The sequence below is a fragment of the Ostrea edulis genome, chromosome 5 (genome assembly GCF_947568905.1).
Source record: "Ostrea edulis chromosome 5, xbOstEdul1.1, whole genome shotgun sequence".
Classification (NCBI taxonomy): Eukaryota; Metazoa; Mollusca; class Bivalvia; order Ostreida; family Ostreidae; genus Ostrea; species Ostrea edulis.
Genome location: NC_079168.1, coordinates 7,157,592 through 7,175,189, shown reverse-complemented (window position 1 = coordinate 7,175,189; position 17,598 = coordinate 7,157,592). Strand labels below are relative to the sequence as shown.

Below are 17,598 nucleotides of genomic sequence, written 5' to 3'. Positions count from 1 at the left end.
CTGGGCGGCCCCCAGACCCCCGCCTAATTTCCTGCCTCCTCCAAATTGAAGGTTAATTTACGGCCCTGCCAACTGTCACTACTTATAGCAAACTCCCGCTACTTATTGCAAAATGTCAATAATTTAATATTGTTAATTGTCACTACTTATTGGCAACTCCGCTATTTACTGAGAACTACCGCTACTTACTATCAACTGCCGCTGCTTGTCGCCAACTACCACTACGTATTGGCAACTGTCGCTACATATTTCAACCTGACGCTGCTTATCAACAACTGTCCCTACTTATTGTCATCTGGACATTGACACTGCCTATTGACAACTGTGTGGTTATTTCTGCGTATAAAAGCAGCACCAACGAGGCGATGGAAGTCTAGTGAGGGCTCTATCGTGGATTGGAGGGTGGGCATGGGGGAGTGGAAGTCTAGTGAGGGCTCTATCGTGGATTGGAGGGTGGGCATGGGGGACGTTCGTAATTTCCCCAACTCTGAAGACAATATAGCTAGGTTAAACATTTATCACCTTTACATACACAAAAGATCATTTACAAAATAGTTATTTCATAACTGATGCAGTCAAAATAACAAAGCGTTCCGATGGAAGCGGTTTTTGTTGCGTATATTTCAAGTTGAACTTTGGTCCTTATCCCCACGTCTTCCCAACAAACCGCCGCACTTTTTGCAGACGATCGCAACACTTCCACCAACGCCGACAGCGAGTACTACCACGAGAGTGACAGTTAAATATTCCCAGCCAGGGAGACCCAACACCTTCCTGTTCAATCCAGATTCACCTAAATCAATTACTGCTGGAATTAATGGAGTTGTAGAGGACAATTGCACCTTTCCCTCCATATCGAATGGATCCAATCCCACGTCTTCCTGCTGTACCGCAAAGTGAAATGGGTGCAAGTTCGTGTGACGTGGTGCTTGCTTGTCTGGAATGGTAAATAGTATTGTTTAACACCAAGTAAGGTACAGTTCATAGGTTTTACGTTTTTACATAGAATAAATAAACATAAGTATAAACAAAAGTTATACATAAAGTGAATACAATGCAGGTTAGGTAAATGGACACAATCCATTCAATGTATATATAGTTGATGTCTGTGAGATAGTAAATATACTTTGTAACATAATGAATATGAAATATAGTATGGCCAAAAAAATGCACTCTGAAATCTGATGCCCCCCCCCCCCCCCCCCGATAATATAAAACTTCCTTTCTCACTTAAAAATGTGTCATGACAGGTCAAGTTGTCTACATATAATCTTCCATGAATAGCTATAACATTAATAATAATGATTAATGATAATAATAAATATATAGATAAATGAATATTATAATTTTTTTAATAAGCAACTATAACGACTTTTTGACTACGAAATTATTCCAGTAGAAGTTGGCTGAACATTTTTAGCGTGAATCTAGTCAGCATCTCTTGCAGTTACCGGAGGAAATGGTGAAAATAAGAGGGAAGGAGGGGCATTTATTACAGCAAGCAACAACTTTATCGAGAGAGCTTCACTAAAGAGATCATCAATGAAATTGTGGATATGTTGAATTAATGATATCTTTTATGAAATAGTTGCTCTCTCTCTAGATGAAGTATTGCGCGCATTAATTGAACTGATGCGTGCATTAATATTGAATTATTGGTCTCTTCACTTGAATTATAGCGCCCAGCAATTCAATTATAACGGATAGAGATCTAGAGAGAGAGAGGGGGGGGGGGGGAGGGGGGGTCATGAGATCAGTACCCTGTTCATCCTACCCCGCCCTCAAGTCCTGGGAAATGTTTTTTTTCTTTAAACTTTGAAATGAAATCTAGGGTCGGTCGAAATTTGAACACAAAAATTATCATTTATTCACTACCATTTCATAACGGATTGATTTTTAATAATTAAAAAAAAAAAACCCAATAATTATTATACCGGAATGCTTTTTATTTACTTTAAATTTTTATAACGGATCGTTGATTATTTACTTCAAATTTTAAAACGGATTGTTCAATTCTTAAAACGGATTGTTGATTATTTACCGTAACGTAGCGGATTATGTATGGAGCGGGCACAGGAATACTGTAAAGACGTCAGGTACAGGATGGAAAGAAACCTGCAATAATAGTCATGCAAATTAACTCGTACCTAAACCAACGTTAAAAGTTTCACTATAACAAACATGAAAGATCTGTAAAACAAGAAACCTTTATAAATATTATTGTAAAAACTGTGTAAATATACAAATTGAAAACATTTAGATAACTTACAATAAACCCCGGCCCATCATGTCGTTTATTTAATGCTCTACAGGACTCGCATAAAGTTTATTCCACTCAATCTCGCATACATGTGCTTCGGTCTGATTGCTTTGAATTAATAAAACTTCACAAGAAAATCCAGCAGAAAATTTAATTGATATTTTCTATTCCTGCAGAACAATTGCCTACTTAATTCGTATCTTTCGTTTATCCTTAAAATCATCCAGTGATTTAACTACAGAGAAATTCATACCGTGATTTAACAACAGAGAAATTCATACAGTGATTTAACAACAGAGAAATTCATACAGTGATTTAACAACAGAGAAATTCATACAGTGATTTAAATTCATACACATCTTGATCCTCATAAATACACACGGCGAGGTCACGCACGAGTAATAACTTTGATTGTTCGATTTTACAGAATTATTTAGAAAACTATGGTACTATTAATCGAAGTCAAACTGTCAAAATACGAAACTAACCAATCCACCCCTCGCCTTCTTTAATCCTAGTATACATTTCATAATAATATTTCACGGTGACCTGATGAGTGCACGCACTGTACTTCCTCAGGGCCTTCCAGTTGATGTATACAACTATAAACACAATAATTTAAAACAGAGTCTCAAAAGCATGAAGACCAGAGCATGTAACAAAACTCAGTCTAAATCTAAACATCAGTAGCAATCACAAAATCTTACATTCCACATTGTGACTAAAAGACATAGTAAATGTATAGAAATTATACATACGATGGAGAGAAAAAACATGCTTAAATAGTGGTATGGCAGCTGATAATGTATATCTCTACATGTTGAGACTGAGAGAGCCTTATGTGTTGAGGTAGTTTGCTCCACGGTTTCACACCTGAGTATTGTAAAGAGATCTCGAATAATTGTGTAATTAAACTTTGGTAATCGAAGGTCGTGATTTGATGCAGAACGCAGACAATAAGAAGCAGAGGGTTGAAATTCAGATAACCCACCGAGATAATCGGGAGCCAAACCACGAAAATTTTTCAATGATAAAATATATTTGTGTAATTCAACTAGGCCATAAATTGTCAACCAAGGAAGTTTCTAAAACGATGGTTCAAGAGAGGAATCTGGACTTGCATCCAGAATTATCATGCAGTTCTTTTTTGCGACTTTATTCTTTCTATACCAAGTTTGGATGAATTATCCCACATGTTTACCGCGTAGTATGCCAGCTCAATAGAGAAAGTTTTGATAAGAAAATTATGGCTTTGTATTACATCTATAGTCACAAAATATAATGTATTGAGTAGAAAATCTTACATATAATTACATCAATTATAATAAATTATGATGGGTTGTGTTTAGGAAGAGGTGCGATAGAAAATTATGGATGGTTAGAACATAATTTACACGGACATGGATTTTATGCTCAAGAGACTGTACCGACTTTCATTGGAAATGTCGTGTTTATATATTATTATCAAAATTTTAATTATGAGTAAATACGTCATTAAAATTCCGTTTATATTCAATTGAAATTTTATCAGCGTCATTTTACGACGAAACATGGCAACAAAAGTAACCGCAACTCTATCAGAAGAGAAATTATCCGCTGTAAGGGCCCTTTTTGCATACAATGGTTGGGATTGGGATGCCGAGGAAGAAGAAGTTATATCTGAGGAAGTACCCTCTTCGCCTGGACCAGCTATTGAGGGAAATGCCGGAAGAGCTGAATGACCCGACTGTTGGTGTAGGCCGTGCGTTATAGACGAGTCGCACAGACAACTTTGGTGGCCAGAAAATCCCGGTGTGCCGTCCAGAAAAAGTAAATCTAACAGAAAAAAACTTTATAAGAAATTCTGGACTATGTTGAGTCATCGTGGGGTGTGGGACGATGATCGTTATATCACCAGAAAATCCGCCGCAGTACGAAGGGATTCTCGTAGGAATCTGTATGTTTGGTAGACGCACGGATACAAGAGATACATCATACCTGACTGTTATTCGTAAAGTCCGAGCATGGTATCCAAACCTAATTTTTCAATGGCTAACGTCCTCAATTACAAAATAAATTTATCGTGCTTTAACATATTTGATTCATTAATATTTTTTTTATCAATATTTTGAATAACATGCACAAGAAAAATAATTGCACTTATGATTTATCTTACGAAAACGTACAGGTAACACCCCGTGTATTCAGAAAGCTATACACAAGCTACCATTCTTCCCTCGGGGCTTTACACCTGCTTAAAATTAGCTCCGCCCCCAACTAAACTTACCTGAGGTAAACCGACCGGTCGAAAAACTCGGTCTTTAAGAAGTAAATGGTAGATGGCAGAAGTATATGCATTGTGATAAAGCTTTCTGGTATGTAGGCAGATCCAGAAGGGGGGGGGGGGGGGTCCAACCCCCGGATCCCCCCCTCCCCCTTCGTCAGAACATTTGGCTAAAAAGATAAAAATAACGTATTTTGAGGGTGGAACCCCCACCCACCCCTCCCCATTTGAAAATCAAAATTAATTCCTGGATCCGCCCCTGCTAGGGATACATGTAGAAACTTTTTTATCTTTCTGGTATGTAGGGGTAGACACTTTTATATCTTTCTGGTATGTAGGGGTAGAAACTTTTTTTTATCTTCTTGGTATGTAGTGGTAGACACTTTTATATCTTGCGTAGTTCACAGGGTTTTCACACAGTCTGAACAAACTGGTATATACAGTATATACTATATATACCAGTTTGCTCACATTGTATCAAAACCCTGTGGTGTAGTTTTCGATTCTGCATACTGTGTCAATGCATTGTATGATTGTGTGTGTACACCAGGAATCTTCTCATTCTGGAGGATTGCAACTGAATTATTTATAGCAACAAGCTTTGAATTTGGGTCATTTAATTTTGATTTTCTTTGCTGTGTACCCATAAGCATATACATTTTGTTTCATCTACATTTAGCACCATTTCATTCTGAGAGCACCAGTTCTCAATGTCACAAATATTTGAATTTAGTACATTTTCTACACATATATGACCATTAGCATCGTCGGCAAACATGATTTATATCTAACGGAAGATCATTTATGTACGGTATAATAAAAACTAAAAAGATTTGGAATAGAACCTTGAAGAACTCTTGCTGTAGCAGGTAAGACATCGGAAACACGTGTTTTAATTTCTGCAGTCAAGATATGATTTAAACTAGGTAATAGGCACATGGTCAAATTGTATGAAAATAAATTCCTTGGAAGAATATCGCGATTCACCAAATCAAACCAGTTTATGAGAGCAAGGGCCACAGAATAACAAATAGATATCAAATACAAATTGTCAAAAAAAAATTCAGAACAATTTTTCTTAAATTTCGCACCACAAATCACCGCCCTCCAGTAGAGACTGGTAGATGGATTGGTATTCCATATAATGAAAGATTTTGTGTTTTGTGTAACGAATCGAAAATTGCAGACGAATTCCATTATATATTAGAATGCAATGCTTTGTCAAATATTAGAAAAGAATACCTACACAGTAGGTATTACACAAGACCTAATGTTATTAAATTTCATGAAATTATGTCAACCAGTAAGGTTAAAACACATAAAAAAACTCTGTATGTTTATCTCAAAAATCTATGAGTTAGTCTGTCCTCCTTAATATATTTTGTAAATACTTTTTCAATACATGTATATTGTATATTTGTACATACTCTGACCTTATTCTTATACTCAAATGTATGTTTATTTAATGCACTTCATGTACAATGTATAATGTGGTTTGAGTGAATAAAATGAACTTGAACTTGAGAAGTCACTCTGAAAATTACAGACCAATCACGCGACTTAGTCTGGGAAAACTTTAAACTTTTTACTAGTATATTGTGCGACCGTTTGAATGCTTTTGCGAATGAAATTGAGTTAATCAGCGAAGTTCAAACGGGATTCAGAAATGGTTATCGTATACCGGTTACAAATAGTGTATTTGTGTTAAACCATAGTAAATATGCATTGAGCAATAAGAGAAAACAAATTAGGTGCTTTTATAGATTTCAAGTAGACTTTTGACATTGTTTAGAGAAATGGCCTATGAACAAAAAGTTTAAACAGTGGAATAGATGGAAAACGAAGATTTATCAAAAATATGTACAAAGATTCAGTTAGGTGAACACATGTAAGAATTTTTCATGCCACGCGTAATGTTGGTTTAAGACAAGGGGAAAATTTATCACCATTTCTATTTTCAGCGTTTATCAATGACCTGGGAAATTACTTAACAAGTAATCATTTATATGGATTTACATGTCTAGTACGTAAGTGCAAGACAACATGTTTGTTATGTTAGAACTTTAAATTCTTTTTTATGCTGATGACACTGTTTTAATGTCCGAAATTGCTGATTTACAACGCTCGCTATACATGTACATGTATATCTTTGCCAGATATTGCAGTTTATGGAAACTCACTGTGAACATAGCCAAAACAAAGGTATTTTAAATATTTTCAAAAGGTCCTATGGCAAAACGTAAGATTTTGTACGATGGTATCGCTATTGAAAATGTGAAAGAATTTTGTTATTTAGTACTTGTATACAAGAAGTGAAAAGATTAGTAATGCAAAGATACATGGTTACTCTGTTTACCTGATCAAGGGCCTTATGACAGGTGTGATCGGTCGACAGGGGATGCTTACTCCTCCTAGGCACCTGATCCCACCTTTGGTATATCCAGGAGTCCGTGTTTGCCCAACTCTCTTCTATTTTGTATTGCTTATTGATAATTGTTTATCTTCACCTTTCACTAAAAGACCCCCCCCCCCTTAAGAAAATACCGTACGGTTTCTTTACGGATCACTGGATGGGGCAGGGCTTATCTATGGTCATTGTTTTTACTGGCCAAGAGATCACACTGTTGTGTATAGATTTGATATACACAGAAAGTGCCTTTAACAAAGTTTCTGTGGTCATAGTGTTTGCATAATGGTTCTATCCCTAACAGCTGTTGACACAGTCTACACCCCTTTCTCTCTCTCTTTCTCTTATTCATTGGCTCAATGAATAATTTGTTTTTATAAATAAAAAGAAATTATTTCAATAAGTTATATGTTTTAGAAATCAATGTGCAAATTATTGTTTGATCACAGAGGCAGGGCTTGTGTAGAAAAAACAACACATCCTTGTAGGAGAGGGGTGCTCTTCATTTTCTGCATAAGCCCCTGTGGTTTGATGTGTGTAATTTATAATACATGTTTATAGACAACAAAAATTACAATTATATCAAAATTGCAAAGTTCAGGGGACTTTACAAAAAATAATTACGAGAAACTAGAAGTGGTGGACAGATCAATGCTATCAAAACTCTGGTAAACTGGGCTTCCTCAATATCTAAAGAATGCTGGCTATTATTGGGTTGCTGCAGACCATGGTCACTGCAGATTAAGAGTTTGATTGACAGACGGCTTACCATTGATCCCCGTGCAGGTAAAGTTTGGGGGGCGTTAATTTAAAATTGGGTCTTTAACAGAACAAACATCGAAAGCCCTTCATGTTGTACAGATGTAATTACGCGAGATTCCTTATTTCATTGTCAGTTGTTAGATAAGTAATCCCAATTTTACTTTATTCTTCTGAAAATTGGGGCTATGAGAATTTAGACATTATTGAAAAAGTACACCTTAATTTAATTTTTTTTATCATTCTGAATCAAGAACCCCAAATTGAATGGTGTATGGAGAACGTAGGTATCCATTGTCAATTAATGTTAAATTAAGAATGGTTACGTACTGAGCAAAAATTAAAACAGCCAATGAGAATACACTTACAAATGTAATCTACTGCTAATTTTACATGAGTTATATGGATGGGTTATTCATACACCCATGGATAAAACGCATAGACATATTTAATTCTTGCGAATTATCATGGATAAGTCAAACATTTCATAGCCTTAACTGGCTAAAGTATTGTGTTAGAGAATCGAGAGAGAAAAAATGTACAGAATGGAGTAGTGGCATTATGTATTAATTATATATACATGTATTTTCATAACAAAATTTGGCCTAGAAAATTATCTGTTGAATTTGCCTAGAGATCAGAAAAGCTCAACTGACCTAAAAAAAAAAGTTAACAAACATAAGATAGTAAATTGTTATCACCCGCCTGTCTGTCTCTGTTTGGATGGCTCAGACAGTGGTTAAAGTTTTCACTTCCTGACCAGGAGATCATAGATTCAACCCGCTCATGTCTTAGCCGTATCAAACCTAACACTTGAAATAGGTAGTAAACTTTTTCCTCGCAAAATGCCTCTCGGTCGCAGACCTTAAAACTTAGGTCCTGTGTCACTGCAGGCATTGGCACGATAAACAAGAGGCCCTGGGGCCTTATAGGTCACCTGAGTATCATGTAACAACCTTCCAATGTTTGAATTAGGTTTGTGTTTAAATATAAGAATTTTACTTTCGGATGGAAGAAACATTGAATAGCTATGTGGTCAGCCCCGCCTTTGCACCAGAACCCCTGACCCAGGGGCCATAAATTTCAGTTTTGAAAGAAGCATCCTTGATCATCATTATCATACTATTAGTTTGTCTACTTAATACCCAGCAGCAGAGGAGAAGATTTTCAAAGAAATGAAATGCATTTTCACTATATGATCAATAGGGCCCCACCCCAATACCTGAACCCCTGACCCAGGGGCCATGAATTTCACAATTTTGAAAGAGGCATCCTTGCTCATCATAACCATGCTATTGGGTTGTCTACTTAATACCCAAGGACAGAGAAGAAGATTTTCAAAGAAATAATGCATTTTCACTATATGACTTATAGAGCCCCACCCTAGCACCAGGGGCCATGGATTTCACAATTTTTAACAAGAGGTACTGTGAGCAATGCTCACCAAGAATACCCCCTGCTTACCCCAATCTCCCAATGGGTGTTGGTAATAGGTATAAACTACCTCTTTTCTGAGTGTTGCTACTTCGATGTCCAGTGCGAATGACCTTTAACCTTTTGACCCCAAAATCGATAGGGAACATCTTCATCCCATGGGTAGTCCATATGTTTGATACGGTGACTGTAGGTGGAAAGGATAACGCTTTAGAGCCCGGAAACCATATTGCTACTTCAATGTCCAGTGCGCTTGACCTTTGACCTTTTGACCCCAAAATCGATAGGGAACATCTTCATCCCATGGGTAGTCCATATGTATGATATGGTGACTGTAGGTGGAAAGGATAACGCTTTAGAGCCCGGAAACCATATTGCTACTTTGATGTCCAGTGTGCTTGACCTTTGACCTTTTGACCCCAAAATCGATAGAGAACATCTTCATCCCATGGGTAGTCCATATATATGATATGGTGACGGTAGGTGGAAAGGATAATGCTTTAGAGCCTGGAAACCATTGCGTCTACAGACGGACGGACAGATGGACAACCCGATTCCAGTATACCCCCCCACAACTTGTTGCGGGGGGTATAAAGAGGCATCCTTGCTTATCATTACCATGCTATTAGTTTGTCTACTTAATACCCAGAGACAGAGAAGAAAATTTTCAAAGAATTTCTACATTTTCACTATATGACCAATAGAGCCCCACCCTAACACAAGAACCCCTGCCCCAGGGGCCATGAATTTCACAATTTTGGTAGAGGGCTCAATGCTCATTATAATTATGCCCACAGTTTGGCTTCTTGATGTCCAGGAGTAAAGAAGAAGATTTTTTAAAATTACACTCATTTTGATGGTTTTTGCCCCACCCCTCAGGCCCCAGGGGGGCAGGGACCACGAATTTCACAATTTTTGTTCCCCTCCACCGACAGATGCTATATGCCAAAATTGGTTGAAATTGGTTCAGGGGTTTCAGAGAAGAAGCTGAAAATGTTCAAATGTTAACGCACGACGCACGGACAAAAACAGATAGAAATAGGTCACCTGAATGAATTCAGGTGACCTAAAAACAGCCACAGCTACAACCTCCGAGTTCCACTAGTCCATTTGTGTCACTTTGTCTGAAGCTCCTTAAGTCACTACATGTGAATGACTATTAATTAAAAGTAACTTTTAAGTTACCGTTAGATCCGGGATAGAGAGGTCTTCAGTACCTTTTACATGTCGTAAGAGGCGACGAAAGGGGCGGTCCTTCGGATGAGACCGCAAAAACCGAGGCCCCGTGTCACAGCAGGATAAAGACCCCTTTCTTCTCAAAGGCCATAAGCGCCGAGCATAGGTATAAATTTTGCAGCCCTTCACCGACAATGGTGACATCTCCATAAGAGTGAAAGATTCCCAAGTGGGACGTTAAACACTATACAACCAACCAACCAACAAACGGTAATTTGTGGAAATTTGTTTTGAATTAATTTGTTATAAGAAATGTATTCAAGAATTCAAAATGTTTTGGTGCTACTGAAGAAAACGTAATAAACATGTAATCAAATTTATTGATTTATAACCCATCAATGCCAAACACACATACTGCAATTATAAATACCGACTAATTTCAATTGATATCCTGTAAACAATTTCCAACATTCAACATCATGTTGGCTGTGAAAACAGCCTTCCTAAACGCACTGCTAAAACAAATATAAGAATCTAAAACACACGACTTTGTTTGTGAAATCTGTTGAATCTTATAAACTTCATTTTTCAAAATTACATCATCTGTAGATGAATATGCATCAACATTTACATCATTCAAAGACATCAAATTCTCAAAGTGCTCAGTCACTGTCCCACATGCACAGGTTAAAGTTCCAACATTGAACTGTTCATCACTATCAAGTGGAACTCTCCAGCAGTGAAAGGTAGGAAAGGAAGTCATCATCATGACCCCAGTATGTCCAGTTGTCATGGCAATCTGAAAGAGGCTCTTACAAAAGATTTCGCAGGCTGATGATAATGCTGTTGGGGTACACCTGATTTTCTCAAGGATTGAATTCTTTTTTTCATTCACCTAAAATCATGAAAGCGACATGATATAATTATGTCTAAACAGAAAAAAGTATAAAGGGACCAAGCTCAACTTAAAGTTTTGAGTTTGCAGTCCCAATTTGAGTAAAATCTCAGACTTAAGTCCATGTTTTTTTTTGGGGGGGGAGGGGTGATTTTGAGAAATCGAGGCCTAGTTCACTATAAACATTAAAATTTCCCCCCAATTCTGGAAACTACAGAAAGACAACATAAATAACAGAAACACTGATATATAAATGAACAGATGAAGTATAAGAGATTAATTATAAGTTTAGCTATGAATCATTGATTCACAAGGTATATGTGTCAAAAACTTGTATATTTTCTGTCAACAGGCCAAATTTAAGGCATTGTTTTCTTTCAGAAAGTTAGTGGGAATTCTCAAAATGGCATTTGCTAAGCATTGTACTATCTCAAAAATTGGTATTTATATTAGAATTCTTACAGGGATTTTGTAATGCCAACTTGTAAATTTACCTTCCGTTTGATGTGAAAGCTAAGACTTGTTTCCCAGCATCCTCCACCACAAAGCATTATGGGACACTGCAGTATATTCTGTAAGGTGTCAAAAGCCGTCTCGCATACCAACTGCAAATGAAAAAAATTCTTGTATGTATTGGTTGAAAGAACAGCAAAAGAACTTTGGGAGGAATTACTAAGTTACTGTACTACATCTGACCATCTACATCTGACAAGTAACTCTTTATTCCTTCTCTCATACTCTTAGTCCCCCCCCCCCCCCCCCCCCCCCCCCCCCCATCAAACTCAAGATCCTCTACCAACACCATTAGTTTTTCATTCATATTCAAGATATCTCAGTAGACCGACATTAAAATTGAGTGAAAAAAAGAACAACTTTTCAAATGAACATAAAAGCTTGCTACAAAGTTTGTGTGTTTAATACTAAGGTTTACACCAATGATCATTAAAGTTGATATGGACAGTTTACGGACACTAAACACCCTCATCTGCATCAGTATTTAAGGTGGACATTTCATTTTAATTAAGGTGGACAAAGAGTCGCTTGAAGATGACCCTCATTCTGGTTGGCTGTTGTCAGTGTAGATGGGTAAAAGACACTATTGGTAAAAAAAACTGCAACATTTTGCTGAAGATGCAAGATATACCATGGAAGACCATGCAAATATTACGAACATTTATTTGTCAGCTGTTTTCAGCATTTTAAAAGAACAGTTAAAGCTTCTGAAAGTTTGAACTCGGTGGATCCCCCATCTACTCAGGCTTGCAGAAGAGTCCATGTAAAAATGGCCACCCACTGAGTTATTTAGCAATTACAAAGACTGTGATCAACAGCGATTAAATGGGATTGTAACTGTTGCTTGTTTGGATTGGAGAATCTGAAAAAAGTCTCAGATAACATGCAGAGCAAGTCTGTTCGCAAAGTGATGTATGCATTGTTTTTCAACACTAATGTTGCGGTAGCCTAAGTTCTGGTTCTAGAACATACGAGTGTCACAGACCAGCTCTATACTGAAAATGTTCTAAGGTTGCTAAACTTTACAAATCTGCCTGTCCAGCCACCAGTACTAAAGGGATTGAAATTCTCCATGACAATGCACCATTGTAGAAGACTATTTGAAGGAAAATGAACTGATTGGAATTGGTGTTTTTGCCACATCCACCCTATAGTCCTGATTTAGCTGTTATTTTTGCTTAAACTCAATCATCAAAGATGGGACACGTGGTTGGTGATTTGAAAGTCGTCATGCTGTCGAAGTGCCATTTTTTACTGTATGAATGGTATACCTAAAGAGGCATACAGATCTCAACATTTTCTAAATTGATAAAAAGACTCTGCTAACAGCTTTACTATGTCCTCATCACTTTATCTTTGCCATACTTTTCAGGCTTTAAATGTCTCCCATTCATCTGTTGTTGAAGCAAAATCACCTGAAGGAGGAATGCTACACCAGAGAAATTTGATGTGGATGAAAAATTGTGGATATGAACAATATTTTGAAAAATAAAAACTTTCAAATTTACTTAGTAGAAAGTAATCCGAAATTTTTTTAAACCCCTGTTGGACTTGAACCCATGAACTTCAGCACAGCAGTCAACATGCTATTAACCCACTGAGCTACTCAACTAAGCAATTAGATTTAATACGAATAGACAGATACTGCTGATATCTATATTTTCATTCATGTTTTAAAAGAAAGTCAGCCATTACTACGATGTAGTATACCTCCTTAAGTAGATCTGCATTGCAGGGTCCCACACATAGATGTAATACATTGACTGCTTTAGAATGTGAGTGTACCTTGAGCTCTGATACCATCTCTTCCTCCATGCTGTACAACATTAAAGTGTTGATCCCAATGGCTGCCCTCTGTAGGTGGAGATAACTCTTCTTGTTCAGGACGACATGATCTATAGAATCCAAATAGCCAAGGCACTTGTCTGGATCACAGGAGAAAGAGTTGATAGGGGTTGCACCTGGAAAACAATTCAAGTATAATTCATCAAAAAATATACCAGAAAATCTCAACGTTGTTAATGATATTTCATCCTTATAAGTAAAAAATTCTTGAACTGGACATTAAATAATATACAACCATTGAAACAACCTTCTATAATATTAAATACTGGTACCTGTCAAATCTTGAGCAAAGCTTGTCAGTCTGGCTCCCATTCGCTCAATCACAAACACTTTACGTTGCCTCAGCTGGGATTTAATCCACGGATGAATGACCTTTTGACACATGATCACTTCCACTCCACAGCCAATCAAACGATCACAAAACGTCTTCATATAATCTATTACAGTCTTCTCTGCATTAACCTCTACGTTCCGTTCATACTGACCCTGAATGACCTCATCACTGTCACCTGACATTGACACTGTCACCAAGGCAACTGTAATCCTTTTATCCTTCACATTGAATGGAAGTTTTCTCACACACGAGGAAGAAATTTCTGGATACAACATTAAGATTCCAGGCACATAATTTGACCGATTCGCTGATAAACCCTCCGCAGTAAGAATTAAGACACAATTAGTGTTCTTATAATCTCCCTTCACAGAGGACAAGAAACATTCCACAACCATGGAAGTCAAGTGCTTTAAACATTCTGATGACAATTTGCAGAGTGGCTTAGATGAGAGAATTGTTCTCACTAACGATAAAATCTGAGCAATATTAGACAACGTAAAATTTACTCTTCCTGGAAAGTCGTTAGAGCTCAAAACACCTGCAGCCAGTTCCATCAACTCATCATAGAGTTCTATCAAACATCGGTTAGTAACCAAAGAATTCTCAGACAATTCAACAATATTGAGACACCAGGCCATCAAAGACAATCCGCCATCACTAAACATTCGAAGATGAGCCTCCGTCAACGATACCAACAGCTTCAATAGTGGCTTAGATACAGATAACACTGGTAAAAGACGCCCAGATGATGACGTCAAGGTCACATGTCCACCAGATGAATTCTGAATGACCTTGACCTTACCATGTGGGCCACGACAAGTCACAACAATATTTTTTAACAATTTCAATCCCTCCAGATTGTCCCGGAGTTCACTTTGGTGAACCGTACTCTCTTCCTTGGTGCTCTTTCTTGAACTCATTTTCGAGATACAACCACAATGTTCCTGTATCTACGTCTCCTCAATCTGACTAACCCGAATAAATTGACTTTCTTCACGTCTTCTAATTGCCTCACGTTTCGCTTTCCTCATCTCGTACCTCTCCAAACCAGTGGAAGGTTCATTCATGCGTATCGTATGAAATCTATACTTCTCTACAGCTTTTCTCAAAAATATTGTACTAAATAAAAGTACGAAAAATTGTTTGGGTGACTTCACTATTCCACGACTTTTTTGCATCATCATTTACACATGTGACATACAACTTTTTTTCCCAAGGAATTCGTTGAATTTTTGAATCTGTAAATATAAAAATATTATGTTTGAGATACACTGTATCCCTGCTAGGGATCAAAATCTTCTCATGGCCACATTTAGTCACCACTCAAATACTGTATGTGTGTACTTGCATGTATTTTTGTACATATAAATTTTTATGCAGCTGGAAATAATGCACTGTTTGGTGTAATCATGATATTGGATAAATAGAGATTTTCATATTTTAACACAACCATATATTAACGTTCTTGCTTCAGCATCACTAAAATTTGAATCCCACTAAAATAAGAAAAGTACAGAAGTGCTCAGTCCTGTGTCATACTCACAATGAATAGTTACTTTTCTTCCTTCTTTTTTTCCATCTTTAGCGTATACTGGTCAGCATACTCATTGAAGTCATCCTTGTTAAGATTTACGTACTGGCGGAGCTCTGGATATTGGTCATAAACTTCTTTCTTAGCAACTTCTAATAATTTCATTTCTCGCTGTCGGCAGTATTCCATCCAAGAGATGTGAATGAGATAGCTTGTTCCAAGAAATGCTCCAATCAAGGTACCGATCTTAGAGAAACTCAGGTTCTGTGCCACCATGTTTATTTTTCGTACTGAAGACAAGATAAGATAAATTAATTGCTCATCTCATTCTGATGGCCCACACAACATAACATGACTGGGAGGAAGAAACAACAATACTTCATGTTTATTTTACTAATATCTGTCTGTTATGTATGTTATATACAGGACCATATTGAAAACTAGCGTTATCGCTAAATATGTAATCCTGGATAAATAAAGGCTTTATTATAATGAATGATACACTAGTACTTGCACAATACAAATGAGATGGATGGCAATGCAATTATTGCCAGGATACAGCAAACTCGTAGAAATAAATAAGTGTTTATTTGGCATATACATACAACCATATATACAAAAAGAATAAGGATAACCCACGAAAGCTTAAAAGCTTATTTCCAATGGGGTCCTTTGATGCACGGATGTTTGAGATTGGGGGTCATGTGGGAGGAAACCGGAGTACCTCGAGGAAACCCATGTGTCCAAGCGGGCGACCACCATATCCTCTCACATGCATTAGAGCTTTTATCAAAGGGTGAAGCCCTCTCATGGCCTGAAGGGCCTTGAGAGCTGACCTCTCCCTAAACATGCTAAAGGTAACATGTTTAAAAGGAAAATATAGAAAATTTATGAAAAATTCAACCATACCCATCGAACTTGAAAATATTGGTCAAATGGCATAGATTTGAATGAAAGTACAAGGACATACATGTATTTCTCCATTTTGAATCTTGTGTACCCACGTTTATGTCTTTCTGGGATGTTACATAAAGTCTGTAAAGGCATGTAAATTGTATTTTCTAAATCATATTGTAACGTGTAGCAGTCACCCAGCCAAGTGCTGATCACACTCCTCGTTGCTTAACTTGCGTGATCAAGAGAGAGACTTTACCACACCACTAGAAAAGCTAGCTCTCTAGCGAGGCAGTATAAGTTCCCTCTTATACTGTCCGCTACACTTTCCCCCGCTCAGGGAAGTTTCGTCCCAAAGCTTAGCGCGAGTTCTCTCTGAATGTTTGGCACCTCTTCACCAACGGCATCTGCCGTTACCAATGACAATCACCTGTCATCCCCGGACGAAACCATGTCCGTATCCAGAGCTCCGAAGAGATTCCACCTGAAGAAGGCCCACCAAACACCAGAGTCACTATGCTGCCACCAATTTGTAACGTGTAGTGGTCACTCAGCCAAGTGATGATCACGACCGTCGTTGCTTAACTTGCGTGATCAAGAGAGAGACTCTACCACATCACTAGAACAGCTAGCTCTCTAGCTAGGCAGTATAAGTTCCTCTTATACTGACCGCTACATTATATATTCACCCCTCGATTCACGCAATCCATGTCTCCTATGTTAAGTTTGTAAAATTGCTAAACTCTGACACTGAATATGATATCACAATGCACCTTTTACATCTATTGTGTTACATTTTCCACGTTCAATGAATAGGCGGATCAAATGACTAAAGTTTTAGAATGCATTGATAGAGTGCTAACTTTGAGATATTTTCTGTCCTCTTACTGATGTAGATACTATTGCCCTCAAACACGGTCACGCCGTGAGACATATAAATTACAAAAACTTGAAAATGTAGCTGCACAATCTGAATCATGACCTTTAAGTTGCAAACAGGGTCAGAGGAAACTCTAGTTATACAACACATGCCCGTTGAACAGACTTAAAAAGTAAAAGGAAAATCCATACCTTTATACAGTTAAATAATTCTATATATTTTTATACATACTCACTTGTTATCCATTAATCGTGATCAAGACGTAATAAGGTTAATTATATATTCAACTTGTTGAACTTGAAGTTATTCAACTTCTAGTCAAGTGAGTCGGACTCGACCTTTTCCAATGTAAGTCTCAATCATCCAAACGTTTGGTTAAATAGTCCCACAAATGTGGCGAATTGCCT

General features: G+C 37.4%; 2 protein-coding genes across 3 annotated transcripts; both read right to left on the bottom strand.

Annotated features, from left to right (window-relative positions):
- Positions 1 to 554: 554 nt before the first annotated feature.
- LOC125650025 (uncharacterized) lies at positions 555 to 17,585 on the bottom strand. Of its 2 annotated transcripts, none has more exons than XM_056167146.1 (3): positions 17,427 to 17,585; positions 2,042 to 2,115; positions 555 to 937 (listed from the first exon to the last, which is right to left on the bottom strand). In XM_056167146.1, the coding sequence occupies exons 1-3, from the start codon at positions 17,435 to 17,437 to the stop codon at positions 624 to 626; spliced, it is 399 nt and encodes a 132-aa protein (XP_056023121.1). In that variant the 5' UTR covers positions 17,438 to 17,585; the 3' UTR covers positions 555 to 623. The 2 variants fall into 2 exon arrangements, with proteins under 2 accessions (XP_056023121.1, XP_048733924.2); XM_048877967.2 differs by lacking the exon at positions 17,427 to 17,585 and adding an exon at positions 2,270 to 2,346.
- LOC125649995 (molecular chaperone MKKS-like) lies at positions 10,660 to 17,562 on the bottom strand. The gene is made up of 6 exons (XM_048877920.2): positions 17,423 to 17,562; positions 15,430 to 15,707; positions 13,825 to 15,124; positions 13,493 to 13,668; positions 11,689 to 11,799; positions 10,660 to 11,194 (listed from the first exon to the last, which is right to left on the bottom strand). Exons 3-6 carry the CDS (start codon positions 14,804 to 14,806, stop codon positions 10,739 to 10,741), a joined length of 1,725 nt encoding a protein of 574 aa, XP_048733877.2. The 5' UTR covers positions 14,807 to 15,124; positions 15,430 to 15,707; positions 17,423 to 17,562; the 3' UTR covers positions 10,660 to 10,738.
- Positions 17,586 to 17,598: the final 13 nt, after the last annotated feature.

Bases quoted from the DNA above. Each gene is read 5' to 3' on its own strand.
- LOC125650025 (XM_048877967.2), bottom strand. From the start codon at position 2,289: ATGATGGGCCGGGGTTTATT. The intron at 2,116-2,269 runs GTAAGTTATCTA...CTATTATTGCAG, and splicing joins ATGATGGGCCGGGGTTTATT to GTTTCTTTCCATCCTGTACC. The intron at 938-2,041 runs GTAAATAATCAA...TTACCATTCCAG, and splicing joins ACATAATCCGCTACGTTACG to ACAAGCAAGCACCACGTCAC.
- LOC125649995 (XM_048877920.2), bottom strand. From the start codon at position 14,806: ATGAGTTCAAGAAAGAGCACCAAGGAAGAGAGTACGGTTCACCAAAGT. The intron at 11,800-13,492 runs GTACACTCACAT...TTTCATTTGCAG, and splicing joins AGATGGTATCAGAGCTCAAG to TTGGTATGCGAGACGGCTTT. The intron at 11,195-11,688 runs GTAAATTTACAA...TCATGATTTTAG, and splicing joins GCTTTCACATCAAACGGAAG to GTGAATGAAAAAAAGAATTC.